The following is a 22,123-nucleotide window of genomic DNA, read 5'->3' as shown; positions in this document are numbered from 1 at the left end:
AATTCAAGGACTCCATCTCATGTTCTCTATTTATTGTTTATTAATATTATTTCTTTAGTTTGTATTTACACAGTTTGTTATCTTCTGCACTGTAAGCACCCTAGTTGCATGGTCTTTCATTGATTCTGTTAATGGTTATTCTATAAATTTGTTGAGTATGCCCATAAGAAAATGAATCTCAGTTTTGTATATGGTGTCATATATATACTTTGTTAATAAAAAAAAATACTTTGAGTATGAATTGTAAGTATTTGAAAGTGAGTCCATAGGTTGTGGTATCAGTTCAGTGTTGGGGTGAGTGAAGTTATCCCTTTGGTTCAAGAGCCTGATAGTTGAGGGGTAGTAGGTGTTCTTGAACCTGGTGGTGTGGGTCCTGTACCTCCTTCCTGATGGCAGCAGTGAGAAGACAGCATGATCTGTGTGGTAATAATCAAATAATACCATTTCTTAAAAATTCATCCAAATATAACAATTATGTGTTATTTTGGTTTTAAATATTCTACAAAAATGATTAACTGAGTTTTTCTACTATGTTTATTCAGGGTTGGCATACAGTGAATTGTCAACAAAAGTATATTCCAGTTAAAAGCAAGGACAGTAAGGGTGGGGAGAGCCAGCCTTGGATAACTAATGAAATAAAGGAAGGCATCAAACTAAACACTCATGCATACAAAGTCGCTAAGAGTAGAGGGAAACTGGAAGATTAAGAAATCTTTAAAAAGCAACAAAGAACCACTAAGCGAGCAATAAAGAAAGGGAAATAGATTATGAAAATAAACTAGTACAAAATATGAAAACAGATAGTAAAAGCTTTTATAATTGTATAAAATGCAAAAGGGTGGCCAAAGTGAACGTAGGTTCCTTGGAGAATGAGAAGGGGGAATTGATATTGGGTAATGAGGAAATGGTTGAGGCGTTAGGTGACTATTTTGTGTCGGTCTTTATGGTGCAGGGCACATCTAACATGCTAAAGAGAGATGATATGAATGCGATGGGAGGTGAAGACTTCAGTACAATAGCTATCACAATTGCTACTGCTGAGCAAGCTTGTGGGCCTAATGATAGACAAGTCCCCTGGTCCTGATGGAATGCATCCCAGGGTACTGAAAGAAATGGCAGAGGTTATAGTGCTTTGAGGCTTTGGTGATAATTTACCAAAATTCTCTGGACTCTGGGCAGGTCCCGGAGCATTGGAAGAAGGTGAATGTCACACCACTGTTCAAAAAAGGATGTAGGCAAAAGGCGGGTAACTATAGGCCAGTTAGTTTAACATTTGTAGTTGGGGAAATGCTTGAAGCTATCATTAAAGAAGAAATAGTGGGACATCTGGCAAGAAATGGATTTATCAGGTAAACACAGCATGGATTCAGCAAAGATAGGTCCTGTTTGACAAACTTACTGGAGTTCTTTGAGGATATAACAAGCGCAGTGGATAGAGGGGAACAGATAGATGTTATTTACTTGGATTTCCAGAAAGCATTCGATAAGATAAGGATGCATAGAGTTGGGGTGATGTATTAGCATAGATAGAGATTTGGTTAATCAATAGAAAGCAGAGAGTTGGGATACGTGGGTATTCCTCTGGTTGGCAATCAGTGGTGAGCGGCGTACTGCAGGGGTCTCTGCTGGGCCCGCAACAGTTCAGCCATTAACTATCTGGAAGAGGGGACCGAGTGTAGTGTATCTAAGTTTTCTGATGACACTAAATTGAGCAGAAAAGCAAATTGTGCAGAGGATGCAGATAGTCTGTACACCGATATAGATAGGTCAAGTGAGTGGGCAAAGGTCTGGCAGATGGAGTACTATGTTAGTAAATACATCCACTTTGGAAAGAAAAATGGAAGATCAGATTACCTAAGTGGTAAAAGATTGCAGCATACTGCTGTGCAGAAGGACTTGGGAGTGCTTGTGCATGAATCACAAAAGGTTGGTTTGCAGGTGCAGCAGGCTATCAAGAAGGCAAATGGATTGTTGGCCTTCATTGTTAGAGGGATTGAATTTAAGAGCAGGGAGGTTATGCTACAACTGTATAGGGTACTGATGTGGCCGCATCTGTAGTACTGCGTTCAGTTCTGGTCTCCATACTTGAGGAAGGATATACTTGCTTTGGAGGTGGTACAGAGGAGGTCTACCAGGTTGACTTCAGAGATGAGACTATGAGGAGAGATTGAGTCGCCTGGGACTGTACTCACTGGAATTCAGAAGAATGAGAGGAAATCTTTTAGAAATATGAAATGATGAAAGGGATAGATAGACTGGACAACGGGGTGACCCGTTGGGGCACCCTTTGAGAGAAGGGTAGTGCAGTCTGATGTGACCAGAATGAACATTAAATTTTCCTGAATGCTATTGGTATTGCTTTGCGTTGGAAACTGAAGTAGGAAACCTCAGTTTATTAAAGAAGAATGACACGTAGCAAAGCAAATATAGCTACTCCTCGTTTAACGAAGGACACTTTTGATGGCATCATTCCTGGTTTATCTGCCACCCTTGTGCCTCTTGTTGTCGTTCTGGAGACGTGCATTCCTTTCATCCCTCGTCTCTTCATCTCTTCTGCTGTTTGTTCTTTGTCTCTGATCCTGGAGACGTGCATTTCTCAGCTCCTTTGTTTCTTCCTCTCTCCTCCTGTGCCTGTTTTTCTCATTTTGAAGACATGCAGCCCTTTCATCCCCCATCTCTTCAGCTCTTCTGCTGTTTGTCTCTGATCCTGGAGACATGCATGCCTCTCCTCTGTCTTCTTCTCTCATCTTTTTTTGTCCTGACTCTTTGATCCTGGAGTCACGTGGCCCTGGCCTCATCCAATTCTTGTTCTCTCCCTCTCTTTGCTGCTTCCCGATGTTTGGCGTCATCTCTTGACCATAATGTCCCCCTTCCCTTTCCACGCAGCATATTTAAGCTGACCATTTTTTTTTTACCCTAACGCTGGATAGAAGATATGAAGCATTAACACCAAAGGATGCTGATTTATTCTTGATGATGTGTTTGGCGCTCTCCTAAATGGACGTGATATAGTCACTGCTGTCCTTTGACTGCAGCAAAGGGTTTTATGGGTGTCTCGAAGTACGTTATTACAATAAGATTGAATCATCTCTTATTGATGGGTGGCAGTTAGATCTGTCCCAATCCTGCACATGCTGATGGTGATTAGCAGAATAGAGCTGCCCTGCCCTTTTGCTCCGGTAGGTGTCGCTGCCGAGGCTGGCCGTGCGCATGCGTCAGACTGTCATGTCCCAATTTCCATGATGGCCGACCGGCTGTCGGGTGAAAGCCAGCCTGTTGATTTGTGGCAAATGTGCAATTTTATACGAATATGTAACCCTGAACTTGGCCTGCATTCTGTAAGTTAGCGCATTTTAATTCGATTTAGCCAAAAAAAGTGCCGCTGTAATGCACCATTTGCGCTAATTGGAGGTCACAAACAGGCAGAGCATGAGAGTTTTAGTAGTATATAGATAGAGGCAGGAAGTTGTTTCAACTGCTAGGTGAGACTAGAACTAGGGGATATAGCCTCAAGATTCGGGGGAATAAATTTAGGATGGAAATGAGGAGGAACTGCTTTTCCCAAAGAGTAGTGAATCTGTGGAATTCTCTGCCCAATGAAGCAGTGGAGGCTACCTCAGTAAATATATTTAAGACAAAGTTGGATAGATTTTTGCATAGTAGGGAAATTAAGGGTTATGGGGAAAAGGCAGGTAGGTGGAGATGAGTCCATGGTCAGATCAGCCATGATCTTACTGAATGACAGAGCAGGCTCGATGGGCCAGATGGCCTACTCCTGCTCCTATTTCCTATATTCTTGTGTTTCCTGGGCTCAGGCCTTCAATTATCTGGTTGATTTTTGAAAGCAGAATTTAATTGTTTTAATTGACAGGAGTCTGGCAAATGTATGCTATTTTGACTACTGCTGTCAATTAGGTTTCACTCTGAATTAAAATTTTTGGTATGAATGACTATTGCAGACATTTTATTTTCGGTGTGAATTTTGCTTTTTGTGACTTAGTTGAGAATTCAAGGCAAAAAAAACTTTTTTTTTAAAGGATGAAATAGACACAATACATTTTGAGATTTGTACTTTATCTTTTAAACTGTAAACACAGCTGAAGGGGGCATTGCAAATCATTTGGGATCCTATCCTTTGGTGCTGCAGTCTGGTAAGATACTGATTTGAAATGTGAACTAAAATGATACAGCGCAATAATGCCAAGCAAAGAAATGTTGAAAGTTCAAAGTAAGATTTATTATCAGAGAACATACTTGTCACCACATACAATCTTGAAATTCCTTTTCCTGCAGGCATACTTAGTAGATCTATAGAACAGTAACTGTAAACAAGATCAGTGAACAACAAACTGTGCAAATCAAATATAAATAAATAGCAATAAATAACGAGCGTGAAATAACAAGATAAAGACTCCTTAAAGTGAGACCATCGGTTGTGGGAACACCGGAAATAGAATGAGTGTCGTTATCCTCTCTTGTTCAAGAGCCTGATGGTTGAGGGATAGTAACTATCCTTGAACCTGGTGGTGCAAGTCCTGAGGCACTTGTAAGAAATGTAAGTTAAAGTGCTATGTCTGAATTTACATCAACACTGCTGGATTGACAAACTCCTGTGCCTAATGATTGTTTACTGGTAGTGTTTATTAGCTGCTTGTGTTTTTTTTCCGACATGAGTGCTAAGGTTTTATGTCATAGATACATAGGAAGGAAGGACTTAATATTTTCTTAATCCATAGCATGATGAATGAGATAACAGTGTATATTTCTGCATTTAACTATGGTCTAATTTTCTTACAGCCAATTGTACGAAATGCTTTCAAGGAACCTGATAGCTGCCAACTTTCAAGGTATGTATATGATTTGGATCTTGCCATTCTATTGAAGCACATGATTGTACTTGTCTGAACAAGACAAAGAAAGAAACTAATGGGGGGGGAATTGGAGTGAGGAAATGTGTGGTAAAACATTCCCATCCAGGTATTGGTTTGATCAATGTACATTGATTAAGATTATTCCAATTAAGTTGTTTTGCAGAACCGTTACCATTTGAAAAGAAGGGAGAATAAACAGTTTCAAAAGGATATGAGTATTGAAGGTGTACTGTTCATGCGCGCATATTGTCTGTAATGTTACTTTTGCTTTTTAAAATCATGGTCTGTTGGCTGCAGTTTGATGGAAAGAGCACCTGAGCAATGGATTCTATTGTTAATGTGCACGTCAGCTAACAACATGTAGAGAGGTAGAAGACCCTATGGATTAAAAACTTCCACGAGTTACAGTATTGTATTAGTTAGTGAAATATGGCATCTCAGTCAGCCTCCCATGCATGCTTGCTGCATTGCCTAATCAGATTCCTATTAAACCTACTGCAGAACTCAATCTTTCCTAGTGTAAAAATCAAAGAATTTGTCACGAAATTGTTGGAAATACGAAAACGATAGAATTATTTTATTATTCCCCTTCTGTCTCTCTTTATTCTCTTGATTCATACTTTGTTTCTCATTTTGCAATGAGTTTGACATTAAATTCACTCATTCTTAATCATCCTCTATGTTACCATTGCAGGGATTCCCAGACCCTTCTGTTGTGCTCTTACTAACAACAATTTAGTAGGGCAAAGTGGTTGGTTTTGAGTTTGAAGAGCACTTTTAACTCATCGTCACACAGTATAATTCCGTTTTAGCAAATTCTCAGTCAGTGTATTTTTGAATAGAACTTGTGTTTGTAAGTGTTATAAAATAATGATTCATGGGATATAGTTTCTGACAAGCAAATAATTACATTAAGAAGAAATTAAAGTTGTTGTGTTTGGCTTGGAGAGAAACTGGATCAGGAGTCGAGACCGATAAAGAAATCTAATTTAATTGTGTTGATTTGCATTTGAGATCTGACATTGATAAACTAATACAGAATAACCGCTGTTCTCTGCTGTCTAGCTGCATGCAATTTATTCACTAGAATTATTTGAATTAACCATCCGGGTGCATTTCGTTTGTGTAAAAGACCTGTGTCTATTATTCCAGGTTTTGATATTGCATTAATTCATCAGCTATTGAGTGGGTTATACTTATGGTACCATATAATGACAGATTACTCAAATAATCAAACCGGATATTCAGCTGAGATAACGGGAACATTGATCCAGCTGAATTAAGTTGATGGCAGCTAGCCGTAATGCATATGTTGTTGGGATGGTCCAGCAGTTGTAACTGAATTTCCCATCGTAAGTGCTACTGAGCTTAGAATTACCAGGCAATGTGGAAGTCCCAAGTTCGCTGGCCACTTTTAGGATATTATTCCCTAGAGCAGAGGAGAATGAGGAGAGATTTGATAGAGGTATTCAAAATTATGAGGGGTATAGATGGGGTAACTGCATCAGGCTTTTTGCACTGAGTTTGGGCGAGACGCAAACCAGAGGTCATGAGTTAAGGGTGAAAGGTGGAATGTTTAAGGGAAATTCCACTAAGACAGCAGTGCGAGTGTGGACCAAGCAGCCAATGGAAGTGGTGGATGCAGATTTGATTGTAACATTTCAGAGAAATTTAGATAGATACATGGATGGAAGGGGTATGAGGGGCTATGGTTCAGGTGTAGGTCGATGGGACTAGGCAGAATAGTAGTTTGACATGGACTAGATTGGCTGAAGAATGTGTTTCTGTGCTGTAGTGCTCTATGACTATGACTGTTCCTGGGATTAGCCATCTGCCATCAGTGTTCTTGTGGCAGCAGCGTGTGAATTTGCTGCAGTTCCCCCAGCGGTAAAGCAGGGGAATCTGCATGGCGATTTCTTCAATTTGTCTGTAAAGGATCAGATAAGTATGAGGACATATACCTTTGTTCTAATTAATTGCATTTGTCCAATTGTTTTAAATTAATTTTGATTTTACTTTTCTAAAAATTTAAATTCCATCTTTGATTTTTATTACATTTAAGTTTTGAGTTAAAAATGTTGTGAGCATTCAGAAATATTTAAAATCCAGAAGGGATTAATTTAGTTCAGCATTTGATTACTGATTTAATTAGTCGCACAACATTACAGGCCAAAGGGTCACTTTCTTGGCTGTACATGTTCTGTGTTGATTTGATGGTTTGTTAAGATCAGGCATGATTTAGCCTGCAAGCAAAATTACTTTTCCATTTGTTTTGTGGAGAGAATTACCTTAGCCTCCCCACCCCCCACCCACAACTCCCCACCCCAGTCTTCCCCTGACTTTAAGTAAAGTCCTTGTGTGGTGCAGGGTCTTACAGTTTTAGATAGGGAAGGGGCTTGATGACAGCTTTGAAAAGTAAGTCAATCCAGGATAGGGAAGTATATTCCTAGCAATTATCTCAGTGCTGATCATAGGCCAGTCACCATTGGCACCAAAACCTGACCCACTGTTGTGGTTGGTTTGTACTTAATGTGTTTCAAGAAAATGAAATAATATACTCATTCTTGGACTACATAGTTTTAAAATGAGTGTTTTTAATAAGTAACATAATATGCAATATCATTTATATGTGCATTCCCCCTCCCCACCCCATCCCCTTGCCTCTTTTTATTGCCCTTGTAGGTCCCTGCTGCCGCTGTGCTTCCTCCTTCAGCCAGCGTGTTTTTGGTTGCAGACTTCCAGTGACTGCTTTCAGTCTTGCTTCCTGATCAGCTGACAGAAGCTGCACTCTGCCGGGTGTGATTGGTCCTGCCAATTCACCCTCCCCAGTCAACAGTGAGCACTCCTCTGCACAGTGCTCCATCTGGCAGTCTGGCCAAGAATTGATGAAGCTCCCCCCAGTGGGGGCAGGTGAGTTGGCATGTCAGTGGATGCCTGAATTTGAACTCCAACCTCTCCTGGTGTACACTGTGTGTTAAGAGGTTTGTTACTGAATTGCAGTCCCCTTTCAGTCTACAGGCGCATAATTTACCAAGTCCTATCTATAATCCCAAAACTAAGGTCTTTCAGCGCAGAGTATTTTGGTAGGAAAATGATTTTGGACACAGGTAAGGAATCCTGTGTGATAGTTATAAATTCAGACTTTCCTTTTAATCTACATTGGTATCTTTTGACTTGCAGTGCTACTAGATGCTCCACAGAACAGAAACTTCAAAAATAAGATAATATTTGTTTTCATCTGTACATTCAGAGTGTACAATAAGGTGTACCATGTGTTGCTCTGTGGCAGAATGGCTGCTTGAATTAAACCCTGCAGGGAGTGTTTTCTACCACCAGATACATAACTGTATTGCATTGAAGAGTGTACGTAAGGAACCTCAGATAAGCATTGAAGCAAAACATGAATACTTCATCCTAGCAGGTCAAAGATGAAGAATTCTGATCAAGCGGATGATGAGCAAAATTTAGGATTTCAACATTTGCTTCTAATGTGGTCAAAAATTGAGGTTGTAATTGGATTTAGCATTAATCAAAACCCTGAGTTTTGATGCAGAAAGCTTTCCCTATAAAGCTTCGGTATAACGAATATAAAATGCAAAATGGAGTGACTAAAGTATTAGTCATTTTTGTTCTTCCCTCAAATGTATACGTGCACTAAAAAATATCATTTAAATCCCCATATTAATTGTAGATCTGCAGTTCGATTTCTTCTGCTTGGGAGGAAGGTGTGTGACTAAGCAATGGAATGAGAGAAGAATATTAATGAGGGAAACTAATCTTTCTTCCTTGTTTTTAATGTGATCAAGGTTGAGTGGTAATATGCATTGAATTCCTAATGCTTGTTGTGAGAATGGTTAATATTGGGGAAGGTGTTTTTCTTTCTTTGTTTTACCTGCAATGCAGATGCTGCACAGACCCGCACACTTGTAAAGGATACGAAATGCCTGCCTATGAGGGAAGATCTTCCGAAGGTAAACTACTGCGTGCTTTGTTTTGTACAGAGTGGCCCCGTCTCTGTACTTCTCGTCTGAGCTCAGGCGGGTGGGACAGAGTCTCCTTCTCTGTTTTCAGAGTTCTCTTCTCTGCTTTGTAGGATGTAGCATCTCTTTCTCCGTTCACTCGGCCTTAATTTGTGAAAGATGGCAGAAGTGTGCAAGCTCCTTGAAAACCTGAAGGTGTGATTATAAATGTTTGAGGGGCGTGGAGGGAGAAGCTTGGATTCCTAACTGCGTTCAATGAGTTTGTTTTCCATTTACAATTTGTTATATTTTACAGATTCAGATTCATTTATCACGTACATTGAAAATATGTCATTTTCAACAAGAGTCACAAGAGAAGTTTAGACATTGAGCACCTCTTGTGAGATTACTTACCTTCTGATTTCCCAGATCTCTTCAAACATATGACCTGCCGTATGACTTTGATAAGTGCAGCTCACACCAGACTCGAGAGAGACAGCACAATCCAGGAGAAAGCACACTGCTTACTGCACCACTCTTAAGTGTTTGCTCTCTCCATCACCTTGTGCTGTAGCTGATGTATTCAACCTTTACAGAATGCACTACAGTTGTACCCTTGATCTGGTCCCATATATATGACTGCTGCTGAGAGCACCATCATCTGCAAGTTAATCTTCTCAATTGTCATACCGTCCTGGCTTTGCAATTGTATCAGGATCCTATTTTATTGCTGAACCCAAATTCTCTCTCCTGTCTCTCAGTGCTCTGGGAGCATCAATCATTAACCATTTTGTCAGATAACCAGCTGACCGTCAATAAAGCTGCACTTGTCAGTGATCCCAACACCCCCTTGAATATTTTATGTAAAATGTTCTCACTCTTAACCAGGTCATTTAGCAAGAAATTTGGATGTTATTGCTGGAATGGCATTTGTTGTCTGTACACTTGTCATAATATTATTATTGTATTTGAGATAATGATTAGTGGAAAATTTGCAATTAATTGTGACTAGTTTGTTTGAATCCAGCTTGCAACTGTATTTGTTTGAATCTCAATTTGGCTGTGCAAACTGAAACCCAAGAAGTTTGCAAAGTGAACCCAAGTATTGCTACACAATATTAATTTGCATGGATCGACACCATGCACCATGAAGATGAGCTTTTTGAACACATAATTACTGCACTTCCTCACTTTTCCTCACTAATTTACACCCACCCTACCCAACCCCCCCCCCCAGTCATTTTGATGTGACTGTGGGAAAAACTTCTTTATACAGGCTCTTTAACATAAAGAACACTGCATTATAATTTGACTTGCAAATTAAATAGCGGGTGTATTTTTGAATTTAAATTCACGAGTCATGATAAAGCTGCAATTTTGAGTACATCGGTCCCAAGTTCTGCCTTTTTATATACGCAAAGGTTGGTGACGGAGTAGAACTGCTACATCCTATTCCTATTCAAAGATAATCATATAAACGTTTGCTTCTTACTGTGTCTTTCCCACACAGTGCCCTGCATCAGGGGAATGTGAAGATGAAATAGCTGCCTGGAACATTGCACTTTCAGCTACCTCACACTTAAAACGAAAAAACTCCGAATCAGGTCAGTATATCTGTTTCAGCTTGCAGTTTGAGGCTTAACAAAATACTTTCATTGACATGGTACCTGATGCATCAGGTGAGTATTTCAAATGTACTGAGCCACTGTTGAATTCCAAAAGTAGTAGATAATTTACATACAAGGTTCTTTCAATGAAGGCCACTTATTCTGCTTTTAGTGGTGTTTCAGAAATAAAAAAATTATCAGAATAGCGAGATACTTAGAACATTCCAGCACAGTGCAGGCCCTTGGTCCCACAGTGTTAATCCCGACTTCAACTTGCTCTATGATCGATTTAACCCTTTGCTCTTACATAGCCCTCCATTTTTCTATCATCCACGTGCCCATCTAACAGTTTCTTAAATGCCCACCCCTAGCAGCATGGTTCATGCACCAGCCACTCTGTGTAAAGAACTTGGCCCTGACATCCCCCCCATACTTTCCTCCAATCACCTTAAAATTATATCCCCTTGTGTTAGCTATTTGCATCGTCTTGCTGGAGGACTTTTAAATTGTGCCTGATTTGTTGGAGCAGGTATCTCTGTTGTGCAGCCTTCCATCTATTGGACACTGAAAATGTCAGCATAGATTGTGTGTGTTCAGGTTCTGGCTTCAGGCTTGAAAATTTGATTAGATTAGATTCAACTTTATTGTCATTGTGCTGAGTACAGATACAAAGCCAGTGAAATTCAGTTAGCATCTGACCAGAAATGCAAAGAATAGTGTTATTTACAAAATAACTGCAAATAAAAAGTAAGTGCTACAGCACACAAATATAAAAGTACTGAGACAGTACAATATGGGTACAATACTGCTTAGCGCTGTGATGTGAGGTTCAGCAGGGTCACAGCCTCAGGGAAGAAGCTCTTCCTGTGCCTGCTGGTGCGGGAGCGGAGGCTCCTGTAGCGCCTACCGGATGGGAGGAGAGTAAAAAGCCTGTGGTTAGGCTGAGATGCATCCTTGATAATGCTTTTCGCCCTGCCCAGGCAGCGTTTATGGTAGATGTTCTCAATGGTGGGCAATTGGGTGCCGATAATCCACTGGGCAGTTTTCACCACGTGCTGAAGTGCTTTGTGGTCCGATACGGGATGATTGCCATACCACACTGAGATGCAGTTGGTGAGTATACTCTCAGTGGTACAGTGGTAAAAATCCGTCAGTATCCTGGGACAGAGGTGAGCTTTCTTGATGCTCCGCAGGAAATAAAGGCGCTTTTTGATCAGGATGGAGGAGTTCAGGGACCAGGTGAGATCCTCGGAAATGTGGGCACCAAGGAATTTGAAGGTTGTTTCAAAGTCCTGCATGCTGCTGCTGTTAATGTGAATATTCAGCCCATTCATTTTCTGCCAACACTTCGTAACACAATCCTGACTATCTCATTACCTAGTAGATCATTGAATATTACATAGGTGATTTGGGATAAAGGACTATGCTTTCTCTTAAGCTGCACTGTGACTGAATGTTTGTAGAGCTTTGACGGGATTGTAACTATTTGGATTACCATTGCACTGAATTAATGGGTGTTTAGCAGCTGCCTCTGTGATGCTGAATTGGTGATTCTGCTGCATTAGAACAGCAATTTTTTTCCCCTGGATTTTACGCTTAAGAAAATTGATGAATACATTTGTATCTCTAACCAACTAATAGTTGTAATAAGACCATAAGACACAGGAGCAGAATTAGGTCATTCAGCCCATTGAGTCTGCTCCACGTAGCTGATTTATTATCCCTTTCAACCCCATTCTCCTGCCTTCTCCCCATAACCTTTGTCGCCCTTACTAATTCAGAATCTATTAATCTCCACTTTTACTGACTTGGCCTCCACGGCTGTCTCTGGCAATGAGTTCCACAGATTCACCACCCTCTGGCTAAAGAAATTCCTCCTCATCTTTGTTTTAAAGGGACATCTTTTTATTCTGAGTTTGTGCCTTCTGGACCTACACTCCCCACTATACTCTCTTTCTGGGACTTTCAACTGGATCACTGTTGATGAGACCACCCCCCCACGCCCCGGTGAAACCTGATATTTGTCAGATCGTTATCCAAGTGACCTCAGGATCTTGCATTCCTGGTTAAGCAATTATAATAATATAGTGTTTAGAATAATTTCCAGAAATCACTTCAGCCTCACTTGGTCACCTCTGATAAGTATTGCTTAAAGAGACTGATTATGATGGTTAAGATTGGGAACAGAACTTCCTATTTGCTGGCACCCAGCATTAGCATCAAGCTCCCCTAAGGCAGTCAAACAGGAACTATTCTGTTCCAAAATGACAAAAATATAATTTGCCCTATTTCTGATGAGAACATTCATTAATGTGTCCACATGACTGTCCTGTCCTGCTGTCTGGTGAGATTGATTGCTAGTGTGCTGTGGATTCATGCCACCTAGAAGCTTAGTTAAGGTTTCTTGTCAAAGACTGTAAAATCTCTTTTTGTGCTTTTAAGAACTGTATCTACTTTCAGTCCTAAACTTCGGGAGATTTATGGAAAACTTTACACCCAAGGAGCAAAGTTTGGGATAAAGGCATGTGTTCAATTTTATAGATGAGTCTCTAACAGATGATCACACTGAATGTCAAGCCAAAAAATTAAAAGCAGATAACGTTTCTGATCTGTGGGATGCTGCCGGACTGCCATGGTGGTTTATAAAAACCTTGCGTTCTAATTACGGAAGCAGGAAGAGTGGATCGACTGATATTCATAGTAACCAGGTGAACTGATTTCTGCTTTCATTTACGTATTTTAGTAATTTATCTATCTGTAAATCCCCTAATTTATCAAAGTTCAAAGTACGTATACAGTATACAACCTTGAGATTTGTCTTCTTGCAGACAGCCACAAAAAAAATCCGAGAACTTGTTTAAAGAAAACACCAATACATCAAGACTCAGACGTGTGAAAAAAACATTTACACTACCAGCAAAAAGTGAACCAATAACACACAAAACATTAAGCATCAAATCGTAGAGTCTCTAAAAGTGTACTCCTCCCTGATGAGACTGAAGCAAAGTTGAGCCAGTATCAACCCGAGGGCCAGAACTGGAAAGATCCAGTTAACTAGTGCGCAGTCTCTCATCAATTCCCATTCAGAATTGACCAAAAAATTACTACTCCATATAAACAATCTAATGGCAGGCAACTGCTCTTTTGCTAGTGGGTTGGAATATAAAGTAGGATTATGAAGTTACTATTCTATATAAACATGTGAATGACAGCCAACTGTTCATTTGCTAGAGCACTGGCATATAGTGCAATTATCTCATTCTTTGGTACCACCTACGTAGTACGCCAAGACTATGATGCAGTTCCAGAAGCACCCGAGGCTCATTACAATGCTGGAGCAGCCAACTTGATTAGGACCCCAGCAGCCATAAAGTTCACTTCATCAGCTGTTGGGTTGTGATGGATACTAAGCCAAAATGCATTGCAGCAATTTACCAAGGCTTCTTCCATATCACGTCCCTTACAGGTGCCATGGGCACCTGCAACATTTATTCTTTATCTCTCCTCATCCTCTAACTCAAATTATAATTGCTGGGTGTAATCCTAGGTTTGTATAGAATTGTAACATATACAGATCCTTTAGCCCAACTCATCCATGTCGTTCAAGATGTCTACCTAAGCTAGTCCCCATTAGTCTACTTTTGGCCCATTTCCCTCTAAATCTTTTCTATCCATTTAACTGTCCAAGTATTTTTAAATGTTGAATTGTATATTGTACCTGGCTCAACCGCTTCCTCTCACCATTACACACCACTATCTGTGTAAGAAAAATTACTTAAGGTACCTTTTAAATCTTTCCACTCTCACCTTAAACTTATGCCCTTTAGCTTTTGATTCTGCTCGACCAGATTAAAGACTGTGTTCAACCTATCTGTACTCATGATGGTTCACTTAACTATAAGGTTACCTCTCCATTTTATGCACTCCAGAGAATAAGGTCCTACCTGTCCAGATTCTCTCTGTGACTCAGGCTGTTCAGTCTTGGCAACATTTGCGTTCTTTCCAGCTAAGCTGTACTGAGAGTACCTTGACCTGATGACTTTACTGATGTAAGAAGGTGGCTCTTTCCCATCTTTTATGGACATTTAGGATGAGTTTCAAATGCTGACCTAACTGGTGATTCCCATATTCTGTAAATAAAACTTTTAAAGAAGCATTAAATCCTTGCATTAAAATAAGGGTTCCCAACCATTTTTTTATGCCATGGACCAAAACCATAATGCAAAGGGTGCGTGGACCCAGGTTATGAACCCTTGATCTAAAGTGATGGTTCTTGCGACCACTTTTCTTATGCAAGATACCCATAAGAGAGACAAACTGGCCCAGTGTAACAAAATAAAAAGTGGCCACTTGGAGTGACATCATGCCTGCATACATTGTTTGGAATACAGATGCATGGGAGAAATATTTGGCTACCATTGAAGTGATCATTGGTTGTGGATGTTCTCTCATCTCAGGGTTCAATTCCTGCCTGTAAGGAGTTTGCATGTTCTCCCTGTGACCACAGGGGTTTCCTCCAGGTGCTCTGGTTTTCTACTACGTTCCAAAGATGTACAGGTTAGGGTTAGTAAGTTTTGGGCATACTATGGCACAGAAAGCATGGCATGGCAACACTTGCGGACTGTCCCCAGCACATCTTTGACACAATCGATGGATTTCACTGTATTTTACAATATCCATGTGACAAATAATGCTAATCCTTATATCGAAAATAGATGTGTGTAGAAATGAGACAAAACATTTTATTTTGTTTAATACCAGGAAGAACATTTAATATGTCATAACCTAAAAAGTTACTAGATGGAGCTGAAAATTGGGATTAGTGTGGAACTGTCTTATTAACATAGCTGGGATTAACTGAATGGTGAACATAGGACATAGAATAGTACATTAATAGTACATTAATAGTAATAGGTCAGTTGTGAGGAAAAATTGGCAAATGGAATTTAATCATTAGTAGTGAGGTGCATCATTTGGAGAGTTGCACAGAGGCAGTTGGGTGTACAGTAAGTGGCAAGATATTGAATGGAGTGGAACGCAGGAACCTCAAGCTCTGTGTTCACAGATCCTTAAAGCAGCAAGACAGATCTGTTGGATCAAGCAGAAGCTGAAAGGTGTTTCCCTTGCCTGGAACACCTGAAGCTAGTGTTAATTGCCTCAGGTTAAGGGATTGGTTATTTAAAACTGGGTGAACAAATTTTGCACATCAGTGGGTTATGAATTTTCAGAATTCCCAATCGTGCAGAAGTCTGGAGGTCTGTCCTGGGGTTGGAGGCCTAGAGGGTAGGAAGGGACTTGATTTGCTGCTCTTTTGTTGCTGCTGGTATTGATCTGCTGAACATTGTGGGCCTATTATGACATTGGAATGCATAGTGACACATGCAGACTGCCCCCAGCACGTGTTGGTTGTTAATACAAATGTGGCATTTCACCATATGCTTTGGTGTACATGTGATAAATGAGAATCGAATCCTGGAGTGCTCAGTTGCTGAGTGCATTCAGGACAGCAGGAGATTTTGGGCACCAATAAAATGGGAGAATTTGAGAGATGTAGAAATTCTTTGATCTTATTGTGTGAAATGATGCAACAAATGGTCTCTGTTGAGTCCTTGTATAGATCACATTGGTGATGCATTGAAGGGTTGCCTGCTGGATTAGTTATATCTCAGTTGACTAAGGTTACAATCGTAATGTTGTTCATTGATTCTGCAGGATATAGACACTGCCATTGTCTCTGACTCGACTGATGATCTGTGGTTTCTGAATGAAGCTCCTACTGACCAAATAAACACGGAGATCAAGTTGGACACTGTTGAGTTGAAAGAGAAGGATGTTTGTGAGGGCCTGGTGGAGGAAGGAGACAACACAGATAAGAAGGAGGTAGGCAGAATATCATTTCAGATAAAAGCTAATTCTGGCTAAATCTCTATATGCAACCCTTTCTCCATGGCCATGAGGAAATGGTGGAGCAGACTCGATGGGCCAAATGGCCTAATTCTACTCCTATGTCTTATGGTCTTATCGCCCCAACTTGCAAAAACTTGAGCTATTGATTTGGGGGTCTGCCATTTTTAAATGCTTTGTACCTGATATTTCAAGATGTTTCGGTATAGTGCATCTTCTGGGAATCTTTAGATTTGATCATAATAAACTAAGAATGTTTATTATTTGAAAACTTGTATTTCAAGAAAAAAGAATGAACCTTACTTTCATTGTATTGGAACTAATGACAGCAGCTGGTTGAAGATTTTTTACCTTGGTCGTTGTCTGTCTCAGGTTAAAAATGTGCTCATTTCCTGACTGGAGAAGAACCTTGAATTGGAGTGGAAACTAGTCCAAATAGATGCCATAAAGGTCTCTTCTCCGAAGGCTCTTGATTTCCCAAGAGAAAAATGAGCTTGTGGGCAATTGACTCAGTTAAATGCCCTGAATTTAGCATAAACTGCTTCCAATTCAACAAGCTCGTAGAACACTCAAGAATGGAATGTTTGGGGAGGTTTTGCTCTGGTGTGGTATGGAAGCACTTCATTGAAGTCAGTACGTCACCAGATGTGTGTAGACAGCTATACTTTGCATCTAACCTATGGCATAAGACTCAGAAGTGCTCAATACTGCCACTGGGTAGAAATAATAACTCCCGATAGCATTATCATTCTTCACCGTGAAAGTGAAAAGTTGGTAACCCTAACCTCCGAGTAGTCAAGGTAAGAATCACCATGCACTTGATCATCATTTAGAGATTTACACTTTCCGATTCGCAGAAGTTATCTTGCTATTTCCCTGGTTGTGATTTCCCTGCCTCCCTTTCAAAGGTTATTGGAGTTACAGTATTTGAAACTGAAAAGGACACAGTGGATTCAGGGGATGACACTGACACAGAAATATCTCATTTGGCTGAGGATTCCAGTGACTTGAAGGTATGATCTGATGTTCTGACCAGTTGTAAACTTTTGAATTATGCATTCTGGTTTCAAGTGGAGTTTATTGTCGTGTGCACAAGTATAGGTATTTAACACCCTGGTTAAGAATTTTACTGCTGTGCTGTAGGTATTTCATTTTAGCAGATCTGTAAGAGCAGTCTGTTCTGTTTGGCATCTTTGGGTTTGAGCGAAAGATGAAGGGCTGTGTTGTTCAACTTGGGAATGTTGTGTCGGCCAATGAGGATGGTGGAATTGGGAGAAGGTTCTGGAGAGCGCTAGGCAGAGAGGTTTTTATGACAGACACTGGGGTGGGTCGAGGTCTTTTTGTCGGGATCCGGAAGAAGACAGGAGGAAAGATGGCTGAGGATGCAGTTCTAGTTGCACAAGGTACTTTGTGCAGATGAATGGCTTCAAGGGGTTAGGAGCAATACTCCCATGGGGCAGCCCTTTTGAGATGGATTTTGGGCGATATTCAAAAGGTGGGTCCAGTGCGCAAGTTAAAGACAACTTCAAGATGAGCTCCAACTTACATGCACATTTGGCCCTTTTTATTTTTTTTCTTTTTCCTACTAACTGATAAAGCTGAAACTTGTAAGTAAACTTTCTTTATAATTGTAGGCAGTGTACAACCTGTTATTTCTTGCTGGTGGCTAATTGCACGGGAGCAGTATTACACATGATTCGCACAGATCGGGGTTCAGGTGGTCAAGATATCCCAGCCTCCCGGTTTTGGTGGGACCTAAGTCATACAGGTGTACAGAGTTTGAGAAAGGTGGTTTTCTCACTACTTAGTCTAGTGGCTGTTAGTGAGGGGCTAACAAGCCACGTTCCTAAAGACACTGGATAAAAAGGGGTTTCAGGGTCAATTATAAACTTTATTGTAGCAGCATCACAGGTGTGTAGATTCAGACCACATACAGACATGTTACGTGTAAATTATACAAGATAGCGAAGAAAATTCTGAGCAAAACAAACACAATTAGAGACAAGTCCACGGCTGTGCAAGAGGTGATCGTAGTGCTCCGTTACTGAGATAGTATTCGGGTTGTACAGGTCAGTTCAAGAACCTGATAGTTGTAGGAAATTAATGAAATAAGGTAATCTGAAGAAGTTCAGCTTTTTGAGTCTCTAAACATTTAATTAGTTCTAGGCTGATCAAGCTGATATCTCCTTGTTGCATTTTTAATTTATTCTGGTTTATATACCTGTGTCCAAAATGTATTTCACATTTACTTTAAAGAAGGGCTCCAGGTAGCTTAGTGCGACGCTATTACAGCTCATGGCATCAGAGGCCAATTCCAATGCCGTCCATAAGGAGCGTGTATGTTCTCTCAGTGATCGTGTGAGTTTCCTCCCACAGTCCAAAGACGTACTGGTTAGTAGGTTATCTGGTCATTGTAAATTGTCTTGTGATTAGGCTAGGGTTGCTGGGTGGTGTGGCTCATCAGCGAAAGGGCCTATTCTGCGCTCTATTTCTGAATATAAAGGACATGTAAATATATATTCCTTTACTTTTAAAGTATCGGTGATGGAACTTTACAGTAAATTGATGCTAAAATTTGTTCAGTGTTGCAATGTTAGATACTACTAAGCTACATTGAACTGAATGTGAAGCATAACTCCTCAGCCTCATGATCCACCCACCCTTGTTGTGACATACGGATAAAATGAATGAGATCTGTAGTTTCAGAGAAGCAGCATACTTTGATCGTTCCAGAGCGGTGCTTGCCATAAATCAGGGGTTCTGAACCTGGAGTCCACAGACCCCTTGCTTAGTGGTATTGGTCCATGGGATAAAGCAGGGGTAGGCAGCCTTAAGCACAAATGATTTTCTGGCATGCGTTATTCATTAATTTGAGGCAAAGCATAACTAGATGTATTTAAATGGATAATTCCCGTATTTCAAGTTTTTTATGGCATTTCTCTGGCCCACCGCCCATTCATTAATATGCAATCTGGCCCACAGAGGCAAAAAAGTTGCCGAACCCTGTTGTAAAGCATACCGCAGGGAGGAAAGACACATTCAGTAATAACTTCGTGTATTTCTATGTTACATTGACTGTTCTATTTATTATAAATTACTGTGATTGTACATTGCACATTTAGGTGGAGACATAATGTAAAGATTTTTACTGCTCATGTATGTGAAGGATGTAAGAAATAAAGTCAATTCAATTCAATAATGACTTTTAACAGTGAGATGCCATGGGGGCCAATGAGTCTGCTTAATTACTGAAGCAATAACTGTTAGCCTATGATGTTTAACATATTAGGAAGGCCATATTAAGCATTTGACGATGTTGTGGTCTTTAGACGTGTCTTTTCTGCTACCAAGTACTTTCTATGTGGTGACTTGTGATACCTGCTTTTCGTTTTAGGACTCTTGGAAGTGTACTAAATGTGGAAGGTTGAATCCCTCTCAAAAGCAATACTGCCTTCAGTGTTGGGCACTTCGTAAAGGCTGGCACCTTAATTGCCCCAGGTTTGTACCGTGCATTTCTGACCCATCCACTGGCTTTGGAGAAGGTGAGGACGATGAAGGTATTGACGTTCCTGACTGTCGGAGGTCTATCTCTGAGCCTCTGCTTCAGACTGAAGTTGCCAAATGCAAGGAGAAAGGGAAACATATTCAGGGTCGAGCATCTACAGGGAGATTTCTACAACCATCCACTTCAAGTATCAGCTTATGTGGGAGCAAAGAGGAGGTTGAATCCATGTGTGAAGAAACAAAAATGCAACACAAGGGCTCCTTGCATTTTCAAAGAAATTGCTTGGGGCCCTGTCTTATCTGCGGTGTGCGTCCAAGGACTGGGAATATCATTCATGGAAAGACGGGACACCTTGTAGCATGCTATGCATGTGCTAAGATGTTATACAAGCGAAAACTGCCTTGTCCTGTATGTGTGCAGCCGATTACTACAGTAATTAAAACTTTCATAGGGTAAGCAGCTTGCTTAGTTAGATACTAAGCAACATGCAAGTGAACATGTAGCATAACTGTTCAGATTCTGATCCACCCAGTAGTTTCAGTCACTTTTGTTGTGATATGGTTAAGATGACTGAGAACCTGTAACTTCAGAGAAGCAGTGTACTTTGATCATTCCAAGGCATGCCACGGGTTATTGCCATAGATGCTAAATGTTGGTTGTAAAACACACCACAGGGAGAAATTTAACGTATTCAGTTGCAACTTTGATTCATGATCCCACCATTAGTGAGATTAGCTTTGGGAGCTAATGAGACTAATTGAAATGATTACTGAAACAATACCATTGCTGCTTGAGCCTGTGATGTTTAACGAGACAGCCACCAGTACAACTAAATATCATACTCGGTATGTCAGATGAGAGAGTATTTTAGGGATTTAACTTCAGTGAGGAGTTGACCAGTTTTTTGTTTAGTGTAATGTCTAGCTCTTAGCAAAACATTTGAGAAGTCAAAAACCTGGTTGCCATAGTTTGAAATTACAAAGTTAGCCAGAGTTGGATTCGTACTTCCACTATTGGGTCATGATTCATAATTATCTTCAGTGCAAGTCGGAGAATTTGTATGCTGGGGACACGAGACACTTTCTTTTCTCGTAGGAGGATGACTGTCTCATCCTTGCTCCATTTTGTGCACTAATTGACAATGCCTGAAGCCATAGTCTATGTTGAATTGTAAGAAACACTAATCTAGCAAACTATATTCTACAGATGTTACATAGATAGTTATAAGAATGGAAGGCTATACATACAGCCCAGTGTTTTGAGTTTGTTCTTCAAGCATTTCCAATCTTCAGCAATATTAGGCCATGTTTTGACCTGACGTTGCAATGCTAATAATTACTATTCCAAATGTAGCTCTAGTTCAGAAAGAAGAATAAAAATTGTGCTAAAGCTGAAGGTAATATTTCCCACCCTGACTCTACAGGAGATGTGTAGTCAGTTCTGAACAGATTCAGTTTTGATTTGAAACTTGAGTTAAAATGGAGTTGTGCGGTGAATTATTTTCTCAGAAATTATGATGTTCTGCTTTTGTCAATTTGCCTTGGGTACCCAGCCTGTTGTAATTCTCGGACCACTCTCATGTTCCTAATTATGAGACACGCTTTTGTATTTACAGTAAATAGTTACGTTAATTTGGAAAACATATTAACAGTTCAAATTCAGTAAGAAATTTATGACTGAAGTTAATAAATATGAAGATTATTTATTATCAAACCTGCTTTGTTTCTTATTTAGGTATCCATTGTGTTTTGTTGTTTGTATGGAATTTGTCATTTAGAAGTTAAGATTCTGGCAAGATTCAAGTCTGCAGTGTTGCATCGAGGTTGAATACGGCCAGTAAACAGATGGTCCATTACTTCCAGAAAGCTACCCATTCAGAAGTTTGATGTTTCTCAGCGAGTGGCTTTGCTATTAAGGGCATTATTATTGCATAACGGCCATTTTAGCACCCATCAGCATTCCTAAGAGATGCAGTTACAAAGGAGTTCTATTCAGGAAGTCAAATATTCATTTATGTTAAGCATCTATTTCTTGATGTTTTTCCATTGCCAGACTGTCTAATTTGTAACTCTGGTTGTTTGAGTTATGGCCAGCTTCTGTGGTACCCTATTATACTTATAGAACACTACAGCACAGAAACAGGCTCTTCGGCATGCTGAACTACCATGCTGCTTGTTCCGATCAATCTGCATGTACCTATACAAATTTCTCTTAAATACTGAATTCAGCTAGTTCCATTGGCAAGTCGTTCCACACTCTCACCACCCTCTTGAGTGA

The 22,123-nt window shown here is 40.2% G+C and overlaps 1 protein-coding gene across 6 annotated transcripts in view; it reads left to right on the top strand.

Annotated features, from left to right (window-relative positions):
- The window catches only part of mdm4 (MDM4 regulator of p53), a 38,553-nt gene extending 17,006 nt beyond the window's left edge, over positions 1-21,547 (top strand). The window contains exons 5-11 of one of the 6 annotated variants that reach the window (XR_010020061.1): positions 4,798-4,847; positions 8,775-8,842; positions 10,341-10,434; positions 12,979-13,145; positions 16,150-16,317; positions 16,714-17,141; positions 17,250-17,355. Coding sequence is in view for 3 of the 6 variants with exons in the window: in XM_063065222.1 (XP_062921292.1) it covers positions 4,798-4,847; positions 8,775-8,842; positions 10,341-10,434; positions 12,979-13,145; positions 16,150-16,317; positions 17,250-17,354; positions 19,736-20,302 (1,219 nt within the window). In the remaining 3 variants the exon portion in view is untranslated. Of the gene's footprint in view, positions 1-4,797; positions 4,848-7,553; positions 8,843-10,340; positions 10,435-12,978; positions 13,146-16,149; positions 16,318-16,713; positions 17,142-17,249; positions 17,356-19,735 lie in introns of those variants that run through there. The other 5 variants (XM_063065222.1, XM_063065223.1, XR_010020062.1 and 2 more) reach the window with 5 other exon arrangements.
- The last annotated feature ends 576 nt before the right edge of the window (positions 21,548-22,123 follow it).

This window comes from Mobula hypostoma, chromosome 13 (assembly GCF_963921235.1).
Source record: "Mobula hypostoma chromosome 13, sMobHyp1.1, whole genome shotgun sequence".
NCBI classification, from domain to species: domain Eukaryota; kingdom Metazoa; phylum Chordata; class Chondrichthyes; order Myliobatiformes; family Myliobatidae; genus Mobula; species Mobula hypostoma.
This window is presented reverse-complemented; position numbering and strand designations above follow the sequence as displayed.